Source organism: Rhinatrema bivittatum, chromosome 1, assembly GCF_901001135.1.
Source record: "Rhinatrema bivittatum chromosome 1, aRhiBiv1.1, whole genome shotgun sequence".
Taxonomy (NCBI): domain Eukaryota; kingdom Metazoa; phylum Chordata; class Amphibia; order Gymnophiona; family Rhinatrematidae; genus Rhinatrema; species Rhinatrema bivittatum.
In genome coordinates, this window is record NC_042615.1 from 348454523 (window position 1) to 348476247 (window position 21725).

Below are 21725 nucleotides of genomic sequence, written 5' to 3' on the forward strand. Positions count from 1 at the left end.
AATGGTATTCAGTTGGGGTTGATGTTGATCTTGGACCCTGCTACCAACTTGCTCACAAGTGGCGCTCCAAAGAATGCGAGGGAAAATAAAAGTCGGAACAGGAACATTTCAAATTCAAATTCACAAACAGAAGAAAGTGCGTGCCAAAGTCTAATATGTCATACATGACCAGGTGTCGAGAATCCTTTGAAATGCCCACATTCCTAGCCCATCCAGTCATTTTTGTTACCAGGAAGCTTTTGGTAGGATCTCCCCAACCCGGTGCCTTGACAAAGAAAGCCAACCCAGCCAAGTGACTGGACACAGCTCCTCATGTTTTGCTTCGGCTACATAGCACATAATTAAATCTTCTGGTACAGGACCCATAGTCCATCCATGACCAACCAAGAAGCTATGGAGGGGCCCATAACCCCTGCAGTATGCTGCCCAATTAGCCGAGGCTACCGATTTCTAGAGGTCTTTGGTGGTTGCAGTGCAATCCCCCATAGGTACTCCGGGACCGGGATCCCAGCTTTGTCTGTGTTGGGAACCTGTACGTAGAACAAATTCCCATTTAGCTCTGGACAAAGCATCAGCAATACTATTGTTTATACCTGGCACATGGTGCACCCGTATTGTAGTGTTATGTCTTAAGTCTGTCAACACAATTTGTCTCAAGTCGACAACCCTCGGACACCTGGTTGACTGTCTATTAATTACATCTACTACAGCATGATTATCACACCAGGAAATTATCTGGTTTTGTAACTTAGAGCCCCATATAGCAAGGGCAACCATTTTTTAATTTACTTATTTACTTTTATATACCAACGTTCGTCAGGTACATCACATCGGTTTACAATGTAAACCTCCAGCCAGGGTGCAGCAGACCAAGAGTCCGGCCAATACAGGCCAAATCCCCATCTCCCTGAGGCACCTGAGTGTATATCCAAATCTCTGCTGGAAACCAGAGGCTCCCGCCATATGGAAACTCCATTAAATTCATCAATGAATGATGCCCAAACTGCCATATTGTCCTTGATAGACCTCATTAACCTGATGAAGTGATGCGGTCTTGTCACACCTGCAGTTGTTGCTGCCAACCTACAGAGAAACATTCTTCCCATGGGTATAACCCTGCATGCAAAATTCAGGCTACCTATCAGGGACTGCATGTTGGTCAACTTGAGTTTCTTGGCCCCTAACACAAACTGGAGCATTGTCCTCAGTTAAGCAACTTGTCCTCAAGCAATCTAGACTCTATCCTGCCCGAGTCAATCTCAATCCCCAAGAAACAAATCAAAGTGGTTGGTCCCTCTGTTTTCTCATGTGCCAACAGTATGCCAAACTCCTTAAGCCATGTCGTGGAATGCTTGTAACAAATAAAAAATCGAGATAATGAATAATGTTGTTGATACCGATTCTCTGTGCTGCCATCCAATGGAGGAAGGAGCTGAATAACTCGAAGTAGAAACATGATACAGAACAGCCATCAGTATACATTTATCAAAGTAGTATTGCCCCCAAAACTTGAAACCCAGCAATGGGAAGCTGCTTGGATGAATGGGGAGCAGTCAGAATGCTGATTAGATATCCATATTAACCATCAGGGCACTCAGACTGCATCCTCTCAGCAGGGCTATGGCGCTATTGAAGGAAGCAAATTGCACCTTGCATTCCTTGGTGGGTAGATTGTCATTCATGGAAGCACTCTTTGGGTAAGACAAGTCTGAATTTTCCTGGCTCCTTCTTTGTAATAACAGCCTGTGGTGATATCATCTTCTTGAAAGCCTCTGGTGGCTGAACCATGCAATTGAGGGAAGGAGGCCTCTCTATCACAAATTCTGTCCTGCAGCTCCTACTCTCTCTGGCTTCCATTGCTGCTGCAAATGCTACACTGGATGAAAAAGGGGGAAGGTGAGAACACACGGCTCTTTAAATGCTGACCGACATCATCAAAAGCCACCAGCCTCTCCTCCACAAGGCCGCAAGTTCAGCTGCATCATTGCGACTTTCGATGAAGTGCCCAGCTGCTTAGAGTGAGGGTGGGGGAGCGAAGGCCACGTGCGCCGCTGACATGGGCCCACGTTTTAGAGTCTCCATTCCCCAGTCTCACAAGGGCCTCTTGCAACTCCTCACAATCTGCTTGTGATTTAACTACTTTGAATAATTTTGTTTTATCTGCAAATCTGATCACCTCGCACACTTTTACAGGATATCCCAAATCATCAGGTACTTTCTTTGCACACAGAAGACTGTAAGAATCCTTCATTAGAAATCCTGTGATGGTTGAGACTTTCAACAACAAACTATTTCTCCATTTTAATCTCAGAAAAACATAAAAACAAAAACAAAAAAACCCCACTGTTCCTTCTCCTGTGCCCTCACCACCAAACGTGTTTTGCAGAAAGCTAGCAAGTTGCTCACCTCAGAGTGGCTGCATATAGGATTCCAACATGCCAGCCTTATGCATTTTCAGATCTGGTGGGCTTAGAGAAATACTTAAATCTACCCGCTTCAGAAACTAGTTCTCCTCTTGAAATGACCAAATATTTACCATCTGTATTTCTGTCAGTTGTTTCCATGAAAAAATCAGAAATGAAATGCTGTCACAGCAAATTTGAGTCTCTCATTTATTCATATATTTTTGTGGGGATGGGAGTCAATATGAATTTGAAAAATGAGGCATGTGGCTGGTTGAGCATTCTGTGATGTGTCAAAGCGCACAGAGACAGGACGCACCTCTCTGGTCACAGGGGGTAAGTACCAGACGTTGCATACAATGGCCCAGCTGGTCATCATCCTCAACAGATATTTCACCATGCTGTACTTGCTGCTGTTCCAGAAAGCATCTCCAAACTGCGGGTCATACTGCAAGGAGAAAAACAAACAAACAAACAAAGGAATGAGAAGCAGCTGCACAGATCTGACAGGACACACATCTATCCTGCAAAAGTATCTGCATAAGCAATCTGTCTATTACAAAAGCACAGCTCTCCAAATCTTTATTCTTGTAACTCTCGATCCGGTCTGGTTTTCAAGAGAACCCAAAATATGCAAATTTACCTGGCTCAAACCAGTGACTCTTAAACCTGGCCTTGTGACTCCAACAGCTAGTTGGGTTATTAGAGATCCACAATGAATTTGCATGAGATAAGGTTTGCATATCCTGGTTATGCAATGTATGCCAATATATCACCTGCATATTCATTGTGACTATCCTGAAAATTCACTGGCTTTGGAGTCATGAGGACAAATATGGAAACTGGTATCGTACAACAAAGAAAGGCAAATGTAACAGAATCCTATTCTTTTACAGGTATCCTAAAATCCAGACCTTGCTGAGGGCCCTTAAGAACCAAGTTTGAAAAAGCCTGCGAGTTCTATAGTCCCTCTAGAGTGAAGATTGCAAAGGCAGAATGACAGTCTTGTGAAGTACTCTCAAAACAACCTCCACATGTAACAAACAAAAACAGAGCCAAGTTGGAACCTGCATGCTAGAAGCACAACAACAACAAAAAAAGTTAATTTCCCTTCCTTGGACCAAGTGAAAATCAGCATGGGAGGGGGGGCAGGAGGGGAAAGACAGACAACTGTAATTTTGCATTGATCTGAATGAAAATACAATTCCAACAACTATTACTCATGATCTCCCCTGCCACATTTCAGACAGTTATGTGCAGTAGTTGCCTTGTTGCAACAAATGTACAGACAGACTGACACATCCTCAAGAACAAGTGCTCTCACATAGCAAAACGTGTCTACAACTCAAATGTTTTAAGTACTCAGCTGAGCTCCCCATTTCCTTTATTATAATAAACTAAATAATGAATCAATACAAGCGTGAACAGGATGAAATGTTTGAAAAGCACAGAAAGTAGCCCCAAAATGACCAGCTCCCAATTCAGATATTTTTTACCCCTCCTCCCCATCAACTGGATCACAATCAGAAATTGCTTCTGAAAACAAACTATCTAGGATTTGTTATTATCAGCTTAGTTTCTCTGAATCATTTTAAGGCTATTGCCAGTTGTGATCCAACAAGCCCACACAACAGGGATAGCCAGATTATGGGCAAGGTTTAATATTGCTATTCAGCCCAGCAGTACTGCAAAATGAGCCTGATTTAAAAAAATGAGGTATGAACAACATCTGTCAATATATGTAGGCCCAGGCCTGGATAACAGTTCTGAGATGTGTTCATCCATGCTGCACAAGTATAAAGTGGCAGCCTTGGGCAACATATTGCTTCTTTCAGGAGTAAGGATTTGGGTTTTCCCAACAAAATGAAAATGAAAGCAGATTAAGTACTGTAAAAGTCAATCTAGTCTTCCCAATTTCAATCCTTGTGCAATGCCACAGACCCCAGCTGACACACTTTCCCTTCACTTCTTCACACTATGGATCCTCTTGTGCTTATCCAAGGCTCTCTTGAATTCTGTTGCTGTTTTGGTCTCCACCTCTACTGGAAGGCTATTTCATGCATTGACTATCCTTCCGTCAAAAAACTATGTTACTCCAGAGTCTACCTCCTTGAATTTTCATCCTCTGATTTCTAGATTTAATGCTTCTTTTCCACTGAAGGTTGTTTGCTTCTTGTGCATTATTTATACCTTTGATATCTGAATGTCTATCATATCCCTCACTCTCTCCTACATGGTATACCCATTTAGGTTCTTAAGTCTCATCTCAGAGATTTTGGCACAGACCCTGCACTATTTTGATAGTCCTCCTCTGGATTTCCTCGACTTTGTCTATATCCTTGTAGAGGTGTGGTATCCAGAACCGCACAATATTCGGCAGGGGAGTCTCACCATCATCACCTTTCTTCTATCAATTATGCCTCTCCCTATGTATAGCATATATCTGGCACTGACCACTGCCTTGAGATCATCAGATACGATCACCCCAAGGTCTTTTCTGGTGAGTAGCACGTGTCTCTTTAAGAGAGCATCTTCACCCAATTTAAGGCGTTCAGAACACATCACCAAATTCTATAACACATCATTACTTCTCAAGTATCCCAGACCTGGACTTTTATATCTAGGAAGACTATAAGGGACTACTGGGTACTCATGGTATTTCTACAATTTGGTGGAATGCCAACTTAAGGCAGTTTTCCCCTAAATCAGTGCTCCTACAGTCGACATGTGCTGTACCAAAACATATGCTAGGCTTAAGACGGGGGTCTTATATTAAATGTGCATTCCTGCCATATTCAGTTCCCTGTCAAATCTTTCCAGCAGGGGCCTGTACGTTCTCAAACATCTTTATATTTATTTAAAAACATTTATAAATCACTTTCCAGTTAAAATTTTTAAAGTCACAAAGCGATGGACAATTTAAACCAAAAATAAAATGCAATACAAATAAAACAAAAATCACAAACGATCCACATACTGCCCTTTTGAACACTGCCGCATTTGGCATTCCACCAAATTGTAGAAATACCATGAGTTCACAGTAGTCCCTTATAGTCTTCCTAGATATAAAAGTCCAGGTTGGGGATACTTGAGAAGTAACGATGTGTTATAGAATTTGGTGATGTGTTCTGAACGCCTTAAATTGGGTGGGTCATAACTGCCTGTCTAGATCCTCAATAAGCTTAATCCCCTGATAACATCAACCAAGTTTTCAGCTTCTTCTGAAATTTAACTAGATCATACTCCTTCCTCATTTCCAATGGTAAAGCATGCCACCATTATGGAATCGCAGCCAAAACAACCTGGCTTTGCAACCTGGCATGTTTAAAAAGATCGAGCCGGGGGAAGCTGAACTAGATAACAGGAGTTAAGTCTTAAGTTCCAGCCTGAATACTGCCAACTTAAACAGGCGCTGAGCTGCAGTGGTCCTATCCCTCTCAAAATTTAAAAATGCCAACAAGCAGCATTTAAATTTGCAACGTAGTTTAATCAGCAGCCAATGGATCTGCTGAGTCTCATCTAGATTTTCCCAATACTACTCTAGTTGCCATCCTCTGTATCATTTGCAGTTTCCCAAGCAACCTAGATGGCAGCCCCAATTATAAAGCGTTGCAGTAATATGCACGTGATAATAGTAATGCATAGACCAGAGCCTCTATTGCGCGAAACTCCAAAAATGGAGCTGCCTCACCAATTTAAGATTTCTAGTAAGCGCTCCAGGCAGCCTGGACCACCTGTTTCTCCACACTCAATCTGCTGTCTAATCTAACTCCTAGAGATTTCACTTCATCAACTGCTAATCACAGAAACATCCTCTACCTGCAAAAAAAAAAGATCTACTACCTTTCCCACCTGCAGTAGATCTGTCTTTTTTGTATTAAATGCTAACCTGCTTCGCTCTAACCAGTCCCCTACTACACACAAACTCTCGCTTAACTGTATCAGAACAAAAGGCACCACAACTTGAATGAATAAAACCATGAAGGCAGACAAGCTTACTCAAAGGGAACATATAAACATTAAAAAGAAGAGGGGACAGAAAGGAACCCCAGGGGAACTCCATTGTTTGTCACCCTAAATGAAGAACAATGCCCTTGGAAATTTCACACACTGCATTCAGTCCTTCAAAAAAGCAGGAAGCAAATTTAGCGCCATACCTTTTAAATAAATAAATAAATACCATCTAGACCTAACTCACATCATCTCTGCAACAGAACATTATGTTCCACTAAATCAACGGCACTAGGACAGATCTAGTATGACAGCTAAGGCGGCTTCCCCAGTATCCAACCTAGGTAACACCTGCTCCATCAAAGCCACATAGTAGTCTCCATACTACAATACCTTCTAAATCCTATTTGAGCTAAAATCGAGTGTCTCTGATGCTTCCCAAAGGTCAGAAATCTGGGCTGTTACTATTTTTTTCTAAAAACTTTAGCTCTAAAAGGAAGGTTTGATACTGGCCTATAATTAGCACAATCTCCTGCGTCCATTTTAGTACTCTTCAAAATTGGAGTTACGGCAGCTTTCTTCAATACCATAGGCACCATGCCTTCCTTCAATGATAACCTCAAACTCCACAATCTCCTCAAAACCTGATCTGACAAACCTTTAATCAGATAAGAAGAGAAAATAAGATTTTGTTACAAGTTTCAAATAAACTTGAATTCTACAAAATAAACAATCAAATTCAGGCAAAACTCGTGACCTATCCAAATTCTGAGCATTAAATCCCTCATGTATTCCATCTCCCTCCTGCCTCCCCACTATTTTTCATGCTGCTCCAATAGAAAGGTACCTCAACCTTAAAAGAATCCAGCTTTTGATATGTGGTAAGCCTTTTATAACAATACCTGTGCTTCAAAGTAAAATAAAACCAGTATATAATGCTACTCTCCTGGTGTCTTAATGTCATTGAATTTCAGTAGGGTGTTGCTGATGCCAAGGTGTCTGCCTCTGTACTTTTTTTTTTTTTAAGAAGCCTCCCTCCCACCACCTCCACTCCTCTTCCTCCTTTAACAGAGGAGAAAATCTAGCAGCATGACTCAGGATTGGCATCACCTACCATTTAGGGTACAGCATGTGTAAGATACCTAGAAGGAGCTGTGGAGACCGTGCAGAGTGAGGCTACAGAGGCATTACCTAAAAGAAAGGGGTATACAGCAAGGTAGATACACACATTTTAGCTCTGCCAATACACTTGTTTCCCGACCTCCTCAGTGCTAAGAGTTCTGGAGTATGCAGTACCATCCAGCAAATCTGAGGATACTGGAGAGCAGGGCACATCTGTTAGCCACTGCTTGAACCAATACGAGGGCGAAGAAATAGAATGAGGGTCGAGAGAATGGATAATCTTTAAAAAATAAATAAATAAAAGGATAAGATAAAATAAGGGAAAAAAAAGCACAAAGAAGAGAAACAGAAAACCAAGATGTAGCACGCAAGAGAGCTTTTACACATCTGAGGACAGAAGGAATAGAGACAGATGTGCTGGATCCTCCAGTGTTCTATACTGTTTAAGCAGAACACTTATTCAATGAAAATTTTCTACAGCACTATCCCTGTATGCAGAGTTTTAGTAATCCCATCAGTCCTGCAGAAAACTGGATTCCTTCCAAGTCACGATACTGTTTATTGAAACCATGCAAATTCATCCAAAGATGGTGTACATGAGTTTTTGAAACCATAGATGTCCCTTTTTCCAAGAGAGATCTGCACTCATCACCCCCGAGGAAAAGAAAAGCTGGTCTTTCACTTTTGTCATGTTGCTCAGCTAGTGGCCCAAGAACTTGGAAATAATCTCTTGCATCATCAATCTACCATCAGAAATTCTATTTCAAGCGTGTACTTATTTATATACTATCAGGCCCTTCAGCTCCTGCTTGCACCAAGCAAGGATTTTCTGTATCTAAGCAAAAAATGCTTTTAAAATGCTGTTACACTACATTACTTTGATTGCCACAGGATAAATGGTTCCTCCTATTTCAAAGCTTCCCTTCTTGAACATCATTACAGAAGTGTTGTTGATACAGGTTCCTGTTGAGACAAAAATTAATAAATAATTCTATAAAAACTATTTCAGCTTGGGCCTATTCGTTGCTTTACTTACATAGCATGAATTGGTAATAACTCATTCACTGACGTGTGGCTAGCCAAATCAGTTTTACTTTCAATGACGGAGCAGTAACACAAACCAACAGTTTACAATTAAAAATAAGTACATAATGTACCATTCATCATTCAACCATCCATCCACCCACGAAACAAATCACACCAAGACTGGAGGGGTTTAAACATGTTTTAAAATGTCAGTCTAAGTACCCTTCAAAAGAAAAACACCTATATAATGGTAGCAGAAAAATGGAGGTCTGCTTCTATTACTAAACATTTATATAACACTACAAGGTAAACACAGCGCTGTATAGTACAAGCTGTTTATCTCTTACCCTCTGGAAAAATTAGAATTGGTAATTTCGTCTTAGCTGCAACATGTTCTCTCAACCTGTGATTAAAAAAAAAAGAAAAAAAGATTCAAAATTATAACTCCTTTTACTTAGCAGTACCGCTGTGGTACACTGAAGAGTTTTGTCCAGTAACATCTAAACAGTCATCGCCCCACTACCAGAAAAACAATTCAGCAAGAGACATAAGAAGTGCCATGCTGTGTCAGATGTCTTGGCACAAGGAGGGAAGAAAATCTGGTTACCAAGCAAATCCAAGACACAGCACTTCTCTCACCTCCATCTCTCTGATAAGCACCATCGCTACCAAAATGCCAGGGTCCATGGAACCAGTTTTATGCCACTGTTCTCAATCGTTCATCCTCTTTGCCTTCTTATGCACCATTGACTGCAGAGATCAGCCATGAAACAGGTGCTTTCTTTGATATACATGTCATATAGTATATCCTATACTACAAGGTCTTGGATGGCTAAATCAAACCTGTTTTCCTTAATCCAGGCCCACGGCATTGGAGTCCAAGTGCTGCTGTGGACAGAGGACCAAGATTTTCATCCAGGACTTACCTTTGAGTCACTAGGTGGCGATCTTTCATTTCAGAGCGCTCAAACCATACATGTGGACAAGCCTTCACCATAGACCTCTGAATAATTCCCATTACACCGCCATGAACCTGGCCCACCTGAAAAGTGAAAAAAAAAAACACAAAATGCTATTGCTCCTCATAACCATCCCGCTGTCAAGTTTACTAGTGCCACAGCACCAGCACAGATACCAAACAAGCACAAACTGGATACCAGAAGCAACCGTGCCTGTGTTTTATGCCAAAGAGTAACAGTGTCGATGCTATGTTGCCTCGAGGTTATGCCCGGTTTCACCTCTCGCCTCGGGTTTGGGCAGGTTGCTCACTTGTGTAGGCAAGCAGCCTAAAACATACGGTGGTGAAGTACAACTCAAGAGAACTGGTCCCCCACAGTCTGCACATGGCCTCAGGAAAGCTGCTATTTCCCTGCATGTCCTTTTATCAAAAGGGAATTCTTAGTAATAACAAATGGGGGGTTTTTTCTGATCTCTTTCCCCTTTGGAAACAGCCACGTGACACCGGGCACAAAAGTGGGTAGACACCGTTCACCCACGAAGTGCTACAGTTGCCTTATTGAAGCATACAGAAATCTTGCACTGATGAATTCTTTTAAAAAGGCACTCCATAATAAAACCTAATTATCACCACTAAAGAATAAAACGTAAAGACATACCTATGGACAGGTTGCATAGTAAAGTAGCACTTTGATGTAGCAGATACAAGGGCAGGGGAGGTAAAGCTGCTTTCCAAAATATTGCAGGCCGGACCCTTGTTAGGACTTCTCTGTGCCCTGGTCCCGTGCTGAGTGGCAGGGCATTGCACTCTTCCTTATAAAACATTCCCCAACACGTTTAGCAGAAATTTATGGGTTAACTGGGTGCACAGCACCAAGAACAGAGCCCCATAGCTTATAAAAAGTTCTACTCTCTCTTTGAAGGTATATACAGCTCTATATTTTAGTGCAACACCAAACAGGGAGCGTATTACCCCATCTGAGGCTGAGGTAGCCAAGTTGGAGCACTCCTTTAACTTAAAGTACTTTCTATGACGTGAATGGTTTTCATCAGCCCCTTTTTTTCAAGGCTAACCTCATTTTCTGTCCTTTGCTTTTTGTTTTTTTTTTAACCATCTGTATTGGGTACCTTATGTAGGGCTCCTGAAAGGATTAATAAAGCAAGGGAGCAGAGAGCTGTAAGGCCTCAGCTGCCACTCACCGCATGACTAGACACCAGGTATCGCCTTCCCAATGCCTCGGCTTCCTCCCTAGGGAATGGTGTTGGGCACGTTCTACCACACAGGAAGCCCAGCTTTCAAATCTATCCGCGGTACTGCATCTGCGTGCGCAAGTAGATGCAAGATTTATCCTAGCTTTTTAACAAACTGCAGCGAGTTGCTGCACAATTTATAAAATACCGCATAGTTCTGCTCTGAAAGTTTGCGCGTGGGTTTCATTAAGCATGAATATTTGCAATGCAATGGAAGTGCTTACTATCTCTACCTATTTTATAAACACATGCATGTATATTTTAGGCACAAAAAAAGTATAACACCTAAGCATAGCCACCTGATTTATATGCACAGGCAGATAATTATAATGGGGTGGATTGTCAAAGGGTTGCATGCGTATATTACACGCGTAACCCGAAAACCCGCTCCTGCGCGCGCCGAGCCCATTTTGCATAGGCTCAGCGACACGCGCAAGTCCTGGGGCTTTGAAAAAGGGGCAGGGCGTGGGCCTCCAGGCACAGCGGCCTTTTGCTGCTGTGCCTGGGATCGTGGGCCAGTCGTTGGCCGGCGCGCGCAATCTAGACCTACCTGGAGGCAGGTGCAACTAATAGGACAAAGGTAAGGGGGGGGGGGTTTAGGTAGGGCTGGGGGGCGGGTTAGGTAGGAGAGGAGGGGCAAAAGGAAAGTTCCTGCCGAGGCCGATTTCGGAGCGGCCTTGGAGGGAACGGAGGAAGGCTGCGTGGCTCAGCGTGCGCAAGTTGCACAATTGTGCACCCCCTTGCGCATGCATGTTATAAAATCGAGCATAGATTTGTGCGCGCCGGGTTGCCACTGCTTCCCACAGGCAAATGAAAACTTCCAGGCCGGATGCCCTTTTCCCTCACAAACGTGCTTCGAGCACATTGGCTCTGCCTGCTCCTACCATAGCGTAGCACCCGTCATTAGCTAGGATGATGACGTCAATGGGCGAGGTGTGGTTGGCAACACAAATGCCTCCTTTTCTTGGTTTGTTCTCTCTGAAAAACAAAAACAAAATAACGTGGACCCAAAAAGAGTCTTTAAAAACTGCAGTGTTCGCTGCTTTGGGAGGGGGAGGACTGCTGTGCCATTAGGTTGTTATTGTGTGAAAGCAGAGGACAAGGAAGGGCAGAACCAAACAATTGAAGGTTATTCTCCCATTTTTCAAGATGGCATTTTTAATTTGATCCACAATCCATGTGACAAAGTTTGTTGACTAGAGAAAAATGGACTTCTCACTTTTATAAAAAGCCCATTTGAAGCAACAGAAATTTCATATACTAATCAAGCCTGCAAGTTCCTTTTGGGGACCCAGTCTGGCATCTTTATAATAGCACTCAGTGCGAATGGCTACAAAAAGAAGAGCGGAATTTTTAAAAATAAAATTACATATTAGGCCTAGTACTTGTGCCATTTCATTTTAGGAAAAAATATAGTATAGACTCCCTTTAGGGTGCCAGGCTAAAGAGCAAAAAAATTATCATCCACAGGAACTATGCACAAAGTTCATCGGAGTTCATTGTGAATCTATGGTATGTTTTTATACCATTCTGCTGCACGATTGCATACGTAAGCATGGTTTTGGAAAGAACTTTACAATATGAGAAACAAAACATCTGTGCTGTACAAGGAAACAATTATGAGCAAGACCTGGTAACAACTTAGATTGTACAGAGCATGAGGCTCCAGTTAAGGTAGACATGAAGCCACAACTTGGTGAAGATTTGACGTCATTTGGAGTGAGGAAATTCTCACAAAGATGACATTTCTACTATGTTCTCTCACCCTAGCTTGACTCTATAACAGGGAAGAGATAACATAGTACAAAATTTTATCTTTGTGAGACGTTTTTCACTCCAAATGACCCTTAATCCTCAATACCGCATATGACACTGTCTCATAGAACAAAGTCAGACGTCCTTTTCAGCTGTGATCCTGCACCTCATGTGAGTCTGAGGGAGTAATATATCTAATATGGTGTCCCTGTGGGCTGGGATACATTGGTAAGACAGTACAGAAACTGAAAATACATATCCAAGAACATATGAGTTGTATTAGGTGCAATAGTATTAGGTATTAATAGTAATAGTCTCAACCTGATACTAAATTCATCAAAAACGGAACTTCTAATCATCACACCAGAAAACAGCTCCCTCACACACACTCATCCAACCTTACCAAACACTACACAAGTGAGAGACCTAGGAGTTCTAATTGACAATCACCTAAACCTGAAAGCGAACATCAACAAAACCACCAGAGACTGCTTTTATAAGCTCCAAGTGCTGAAAAGAATACGACCTCTCTTCCACACTCATGACTTTAGAACGATTCTACAATCAATCATTTTCGCAAAGCTGGACTATTGTAACACCATCATGCTTGGTCTCCCTTCATCACACACCAAACCATTGCAAATGGTCCAAAATGCCTCTGCCCGTATACTCACTAACACCAGGAGAAGAGAACACATAACACCTATCCTGATGGGCCTCCACTGGCTGCCTATCCACTTCAGAATAATCTACAAGGCCATTCTCACCATTTTCAAAACATCCATCAATTAGCCCCAATCGATCTCCATATCCCCCTCCGATTACACTACTCAACAAGACCGACAAGAGATGCTTACAAAGGATCACTTCAAGTACCTCCAGCCAAAACTACCAGACACATCACGCTTAGAGATCGGGCCTTCTCCACAGCTGGTCCAACTTTATGGAACTCCATTCCCCCGGATCTTAGAATGGAACCCAGCATCTCAACATTCAAGAAAAGACTCAAGACGTGGCTGTTCACGCAGGCCTTTGCTAACTCCAACATTACTTAACTCCCTTCAATCAACATACTTCGCTAGTAATAGCATTAATAGCCACCCCTTATAATGTTATTATATATATTTATAATTATCTGATCTTCATTTTCCTTCTTACTCCAAGTTATTGATTCCCTGTTACATGTAACTGTTTTTCTGCACTATTGTTCAAATTGTAAAGTTTATTTTAATTGCACCCCTGTTTCTTGTGAACCAGCATGATGGGACTATCGTCTTGAATGTTGGTATATAAAAAAACTTAAATAAATAAATAAATAAATAAAATAGGATTGAAGCACCTCTGGTTGAACACTGGGGGTCTTCACAACATTTAGTGGAAGACCTTAGGTTTACTGTATTAGAACAAATACAACCTAGAACAAGAGGGGGTGATTTAAATAGAGTCCTTCTTATGAAAGAACAAAGATATATATTTTATTGGAATACAGTAGAGCCAACAGGTCTTAATAAGGAAGTAGAATAGAATGTGATGTTCTAGACTGAGGGGTTCCTTTGATATGATTCAACAGGTGATTCAATAAGTGAATCATTAACAAAAGATGGGGGGTACCTAGCTGGAAGGAGGAGTTAGGAAGGTTTTGTGGCTTGTGTGTCAGTGAGGTCATAATGTTGGGATGGAGGTAGGCGGGGGGAGGGTAGTGGTTGGGTTTATAACCGCTAAAGTTTTTCTGAACAGGATGTGAGTAGAACTACAGCTGAAATCCTTGAGGGTATGTATGAGTGTTTGATATATTCACGTAGCTAGGAGGGATGTGTTGAGGAAATGGATGAATATAGAGGTTGTATTGTTCTTTTAGATTGTTGTAAGAAATAGACATGAAGAGCATTATAATGCTGATGAAGCTGTTTTGATAGTTTCATGTGTTTGAAGCAATAGTGCAGTAGCACGGGATTCGTAAAGTGAGCCAGTGGGTTCCAGAGGTGGTGTGGAACGATCCCTTGAAGCAGGCGGCAGGGACGCCATCGAAATGCCATGGCGTCGAGTGGGTCCAGTGAAATAAAATATGGGTCTGGTTAAACGCAGTATTTGCATGTCCAAGAGAGCGAGTGGATTGTAAGTTTTTCAACATTTACGTCTGATCTGGCTAAGTAAAAGCTTGTGTTCTGCAAAAGAGTGTGTACACCTAGAAGCGGTTCGGAGGCAGTACACTGTGTGGACATTGATGTTTGTTGAAAGATCTGTTTAACTGAAGATTAAGAGATTTCAGTGTTTAAGGACACAGTAAAGAGAGAGTGAACATTGAGTGAAAATATAGTATTCTGTTGGATTGAAGAAGATCCAGTGGTAAAAGAAAAAGGACTGTGGTCTTTGAAATCACAAATACGCTAGTGCAGACTTTGTGACTTACAAGTAAAGGTTGACACCGGATGAATGTTTATAAGATGTTATGAATTGGCTCCTGAGGAAGAGAGGAGTTAGCAATCTGTTATGAATCGGCTCCTGAGGAAGGGAGGAGTTAGCAATCTGATATGCTCAGCTCCTGTAGAGGGAGTAGTAAATAATCTGTTAGGGTTTAGACTGCAGAGTAGCAATCTGTTATGAATTTGTTGCTGAAGACTCCTGATGGAGAAGGAGTAGCAATCTGTTACCAGCAGAGTGCTTGGAGAGGGCACTCAGTGTAGAGGAAAGTAGATAGGTGGATCCTTGGGCCGATGGCAGATGACTGCGCCCCCAGGAGGATATCCTGAGAGGGACCAGCGGCTAGGCTTGGGTACGGAGACAGACATAGATAATTCTTTTATTAGACAGGATAGTAGAACCACCAGAGGTGGCAGTAGTGAGCTGATATGCCCGGGCTGGCTGAAGTCCCTCAGGTACTAGAACAGCGATCCCAGGGTTGCTGAGCTGTAGAGAAACTATAGATAGTGAGTAGAAAGGGTATGATGTATTCATAAACAGAACTGGATGACAAAACTCACATAGGTCTTTAGAAAGCTCAGTAGCTGGAAAGGGTTAGGCCCTCAAGGAGTGAGTACCTAGCTCCAGGGAAAGCTCTGAGAGAGCGATGGTAACTTACAAATGTCTGTATCTGAGATAGCTTCCAGGCAGTAGAGAATCTTCAGAGTGTTCAGGAACATGGGCCCTCGAGGAGCGAGTACCGGTTCCTATCTGCAATCTGAAATAAAGAAAATTGAGCGAGGCCCCCGAAGAGCGGGTACCCCTGGTAAGTCCGAGGAGGCAGAGTAGCTTGGGAGAAAAGCCGAAGTAATCCCCTTGCTAACTCGATTCATTAGCAGATACAGAGACCTTTCATATTGGAAGCGGATGACGTCATCTCAGGGGGACGCCCCCGAGGTTCGCGCCCTTGCTGGTACATCAATCGGAGCGTGCGCCCTACATCATCAGGTACATGGCGGATCCGCAGCGTCGTTCCGGTCCGGGGATGCCGGAGGGAGATGGCAAGAAGATGCCATGGAAGCTAACCGTCCATCAGACCCGGAGGGAGTCGCCACAGAGGTAAAGAGGGCGAAGTGAGGGCATCGAGCAGCAACGGACACAACATAAGAACAGCACAATATATATTGGGGTTGACATGTATTTGTGATATGGCAAATGGTTGGGTAATGGTCATATGTATTTTATGATAGGGATGAATGTGTGAGTATGTATGAGAGGGATATGTATGGTGAATTAGGGGGATTTTAGAAATTGGAAATGTGGGGATGCATTGATAATAGTGTGATAGCAAGAATTGTTTAGAGCCATGTAACAGTAAAATAAAAACACTGAGTAAACAATAAAGGTATATTTTGAAAATTGAAACATCTATAGTTACATATACATATGAATATAAACAGTCAGGCTGTCTTTTTGTAGTTTTCACTCCAAATGACGTCAAATCTTCACAGAGGTGTACTGTGCTGTTTGTACATCTCAATCTGCATGAAAAAAACTGGCCCCTAAACCACCAGCAACAACACCTCGAGCTATTAGATGCCCCTCCTATAGGCATATAAATAGTTGCACACTGTGAGGGCCTCCCTAGAAGCTTGTTCTCTCTCAGCGCGAGATGCGAAATAGGAGTTATCACGGGGAGCAAAAAGTTTACCAAACCACTAGATACTATCGATGCGAAGTGCTTTGTTACCACGTGGTACAGTAATTCTAAAGTTTCCATAAACATGCCCCTTTTTCTCAGCGTGGGCGTTACCCATGCATTATTATAGCATTTTGATGAATCTAAGGGTAAGTTTGCTGCTGCTGGCCTTAGGTGTCACAGACAGATGCTGCATCTGAACAAGAGGTCTGATTTCTGACAGCGCTAGAGCAATCGAGTACCCAATATATTTTGTTTAACCTTAAAAGAACTTTAACTTTCCTTAAGGGCAACTCATCAAAAATATCATATAGGCATGCATTTCATTAGATGGAGCACAAAAGAAGAAAGGTCATTATAGAACCATACGGTTAAAAAAAAAAAAAAAAACAGAACTCAGATTCTGTCACACAAAGTGCTGAGCCAGCGAGCCATCCCTCTGTTACTAATGTGACCAAATATTTACCTACTGTACTTGTCTGACATTTGTTCACTCACTTGTCATGATATTGGATAGCACTGGACAGTGCTCTTGCAAGAATCCGACAGCACACCAGGTGAACCAGTTCACTGAGCCAGCTTTTCATCCTGCAGAAGTAAAGACACGCCTTTTTTTTTTTTTTTTTTTTAATAATGGTTTACTCATGTGCTACTAGCTAACACCACATACATATTAACTTCTGAATGTCACCTCTCACCGCTCAGAGAGAGCGAAATTCTCTTGCAGCTTGAGAGGAGTTCAAGGGCACCCTCATTTTCATGAATTTTGGTGGACAAGACGAGGAGGAGAAATGGTTTAATCTTAGGAAAAGAGCCATGCCGAGAAAGTTTGGTTTCAAAACTTAGCACAATATTATAGACACAACTGCTGTGCATCTACCACTCTTGCTTTGGGATGGCATTTTAACACAGTGGACAGGGCAGAGAGCTGTGAACTGGAAAACCCAAGCTCCACTCCCCTTCTCTCCAGTATTCAATGTATGATCTTAAGCAGGCCACTTCACTTCTCAGTGCCTAACTTGAAAACTGTCAGGTCTTCCAAGGAAGGGCCATTACAAGCATGTGAATTCTCTTGTACAGCACTGTATACACTGATGGCACTATCTATCAGAGAGGAAAACAACAAGAGCACCCTTATCTCAACTTCCTTCTACCATTAATTCCTTCATTTTGTTAGACCGCTATAATATTAAATGAGAAATAAACATTTTCATTTGGTCAAGGTTTTTTCCTATAGCTTTTTTTTTTTTTTTACATTAAAAAAAAAAAAAAAAAGCAGCCCACAAGGCTAAAATGGATTTTCTTTTGATACATCTAAACAAAATTGGTGCTGTTAGAGGAAAAGTGAGCTGACAAGCCTGTTCCACCGGTAGTACACCGCCCAGGTGCGTGCCCTTCAAACAGAAGAGCACAGCAGCCCTCACCAGCAGCTGCTGCCTTAATTATCTGTGCACACTTCTGCCATGTAAAATCCCATTTCCCGGACTGCCTTGGATTTGGTGCTATGGTCTGGGGCTTTTTTTGCGTTTTGTTTTAATCTCCATGCTCATTGTTAGATCAACACTTCGGGATAAGTACGCAGGTGCCGCAGTTTCAACAAGCTGTTTACCTGCTCTCTGGCAGCTGTCCTACCAGGGTGGCACCCACAACCAGCCAGCTGATCCCAATCGTAGCCAGGGTGATGCTGCAAAACATGACCATGAATATTGAAACATGTCTCCAGGCATAGCAATATAAATTAGAAACACAAGGAGAAATTTGGGGGGAGGGATAATACACTATAAAAACAACTAAGTTGTGTTACATGTCAAAGAGGTTCACAATAGCGAATGAACATGAACGGTACTAGTAATCGGGATTGCTGTGCTTGAGCTTTTCTTCAGTGGAATGACTAGCAGGGCCCGAATTATAAAGAGGGGAAAAATAAGGTAGAAAAGGGGATCCTCAATGAGACCCACAGGCCCTTACCCCACCAGTCCTCATAAGCCATATGTTCCATTATGGGGTAAAAAAGCAGGAAAGCATTTAATAAAAGGCATGAAGAAACTTTATTGCAACAAGCGACCAGGTTCGCATTTCATGAGCCCCTCCATTTGTTTCATATAAAACACAAACAATCCCAAAAGCAGAGTGAAAAATTAATTCCCAATTGAAAATCACTAGCTGAATCGTTTAGGTTACTTTAGATCACTTTTACCTAACCTGGAAAATACTAAAAACTTAATGCAGAGACAGTCAAATGTGGAAAAACAAACTTTGTGGCAGAGGAAAACCACTCGTTTTAATCCTAGTCCCATTCTTTTAATATAATTTTTCAATATTGCTGAATGAATCCACAAAACTTTTGTTTTAAAAAAACAGTGCTCTTTTACAAAAACACTGAAGCCACTTCTCTTTTTTGTTGAAAATTCAAAAAACCCCAGCATGGTCCCATGTGTCATATGTCTGCTTCAAGGCCTGCAATCAAGACTGTTCCACTTCTCATCAAAATATATTTCCTCAAACATCTCTAGACAGGTCAGAGTGTGTCCGCATATGGCTGTCCCTGTGTTAAGGTTTTAGTATTTTCCTTATTTGTTCGTATGTATTATTCAACCCTGTCCAGAGGCCCAAAATGAGAGTACATTAAAAAAAAAAACATGCAAGGGCATTTCATAACATAAAACATTTCATATATAAAAACATAATGACCAGAGAAACCTTCACTCTTGCAAAAAAAAAAAAAAAAGAAGTTGTCAATCATTCTTTGATGACTTTGGGTAAAACTGCTACTGAGCAGATAGCCACCGCATATTCTATCTAAACTCTAGGACACCTGAGAGAGGAACCTTGGGATTGTTGCAGGTGGCCTGACCGACATTTTGGGGATAGGGAGGCAGTACACAGACAGCTAGCTAAAGAGAGACCCTGCCATGGACATAGCATGGGAGGATCTGGATAGATAGACTACAGCTTGAGTAAACAAACCACTATAAGAAGGGGAATAGAATAGCACTGGCAGTGTTCTACCATCCTCCTGGCCAGAATGAACAGACAATGAAATGCTAACAGAAATTAGGGAAGCTAACAAAATTAGCAACCCAAGAATGGGTGATTTCAATTACCGTAGTATTGACTGGTAAATATCACATCAGGACATGCTAAAGAGGAAAGGTTTCTAGATGAAATAAATGACTGCTTCATGGAGCAGCTGATACAAGAACTAACACGAGGGGGAGCTATTTAAGATCTAATCCTTAGTGGAACACAATTTAGTGCAAGAGATAATGGTGTTAGGAGATATTTGGCAATAGTGATCATAACATGATCAAATTTGACTTGATAATTGGAGGGAGGTCACCTAGGGAATCTACTGCAATAGCATTTAACTTTCAAAAGGAAGAATGATAAAATGAGGAAAATGGTTAGGAAAAAACTGAAAGGCGCAATTGCAACAGTTAAGGGGGAATTTTCAAAAGTATTTACATACTGAAAACTGGACTTTACATGGATAAATGCACTTTCCATGTATAAGTAGGCTTTTGAAAATTGTTACAATAGTATGTTATATTTAAGTGCATAACTCCTTTGAAAACTACTTCCTAAGTCTTTACATCAGGCATAGACGTTTAAAAATATCTTAGAAGCTCAGACCAAATGTATTCCACGAATTAAAAAAAAAGGTGAAAAGAAGGCCAAATGACTATTCTAACCAAAATAACATTTTTAAAAATGAAAAAGGGATCTGAATGAAGAAAACAGGAAACAGCATAAGCACTGGCAAGCTAGATGCAAAGCACTGATAAGGAAAGCAAAGGTACAATTTGAAAAGAAGCTGTGCTGTGGAAGCAGAAACAAAAAAATGTTTTCAGGTATATTCAAAGCAAAAAGCCTGTGAGGGAGTCAGTTGGACCATTAGAATATTAAGGAGTAAAAGGGGCACTAAGAGAAGACAAGACCATAGCAGAGAGATTAAATTAATTTTTTGCTTCTTTCTTTACTGAGGAAGATGTAAAGAAGATACCCATATCCAGATACTAAAGGGGTGTGTCAAATCAGATGAATCATCCACAGGCACAGAGACCTTAATGAAACAGAAGGAGTGATTTATCCTCTCAATGCAATTCACAGGCAGACATATCTTGCAGATGAGTACAATCTTTATAAATGCAGTCAAGTATACAAAGTTTCAAGAGTGCTTAAGGTAACAATGTTGTGAAAAGCTTAAATGAGCAACACATTTATAAAGATTGTACTCATCTGCAAGCTATGGGGTAGATTTTCAAAGGGTTACGCACGTAATAACCCTTTAAAACCTACCCCTGCGCGCACCGCAGGGCGCGCGTGTGTCCCGGGGCTTTGAAAAAGGGGCGGTCTGGGAGCGGGTCTGGGGGCAGTCCCGAGTCCCCCGGCACAGCGGCTGTGCCGGGGGATGACGTGCCGGCAGCCGACCGGCATGCGCAAGATACACCTGCCTCAGGCAGGCGTAAAAAAAAAAAAAGGTGGGGGGGGGGGGTTTAGGTAGGGCTGGGGGGAGCAAAAGAAAAGTTCCCTCCAAGGCCGCTCCGATTTCGGAGCGGCCTTGGAGGGAATGGGGAAAGCCATCGGGGCTCCCCTCGGGCTCGGCGAGCGCAAGGTGCAGTTAGTTAGTGCAGTTAGTATAGCTGTGTTTAAAAAAAGATTGGATAAGTTCTTGGAGGAGAAGTCCATTACCTGCTATTAATTAAGTTGACTTAGAAAATAGCCACTGCTATTACTAGCAATGGTAACATGGAATAGACTTAGTTTTTGGGTACTTGCCGGGTTCTTATGGCCAGGATGCTGGGCTTGATGGACCCTTGGTCTGACCCAGTATGGCATTTGGCAGCGCACGTATGTTATAAAATTGGGTGTACATTTGTGCGCGCCAGGTAGCGCGCACAAATGTACCCCATGAGCGTAAGATTAAAAATCTTCCCCTATGTCTGCCTGTGAATTGCATTGAGAGAATAAATCATTCCTTCTTCATTATAGTCTCTGTACCTGTGGATGATTCATCCGATTTGACACATTGCTTTAGTATCTGGATCTCTCAGCTGGTGTGTTTTGTTCTCCACTCTCTTGGAGGAAGATACCCATGCCAGAAGTGATATTTAAATGTGATGATTCATAGTAACTGAAATCTCAGTGAACCTGGAAGACAG

The 21725-nt window shown here is 42.0% G+C and overlaps 1 protein-coding gene across 1 annotated transcript in view; it reads right to left on the reverse strand.

Moving 5' to 3' along the window:
* Positions 1-21725, reverse strand: part of GPAT3 (glycerol-3-phosphate acyltransferase 3) — a 115869-nt gene that overhangs the window by 20340 nt on the left and 73804 nt on the right. Inside the window, exons 4-10 of the mRNA XM_029599392.1 lie at positions 18173-18247; positions 17062-17151; positions 11594-11687; positions 9428-9543; positions 8849-8904; positions 8353-8438; positions 2722-2850 (exon numbers count right to left, since the gene is read on the reverse strand). Of these exons, the coding sequence (XP_029455252.1) occupies positions 2722-2850; positions 8353-8438; positions 8849-8904; positions 9428-9543; positions 11594-11687; positions 17062-17151; positions 18173-18247 (646 nt within the window). The remainder of the gene's footprint in view (positions 1-2721; positions 2851-8352; positions 8439-8848; positions 8905-9427; positions 9544-11593; positions 11688-17061; positions 17152-18172; positions 18248-21725) is intronic.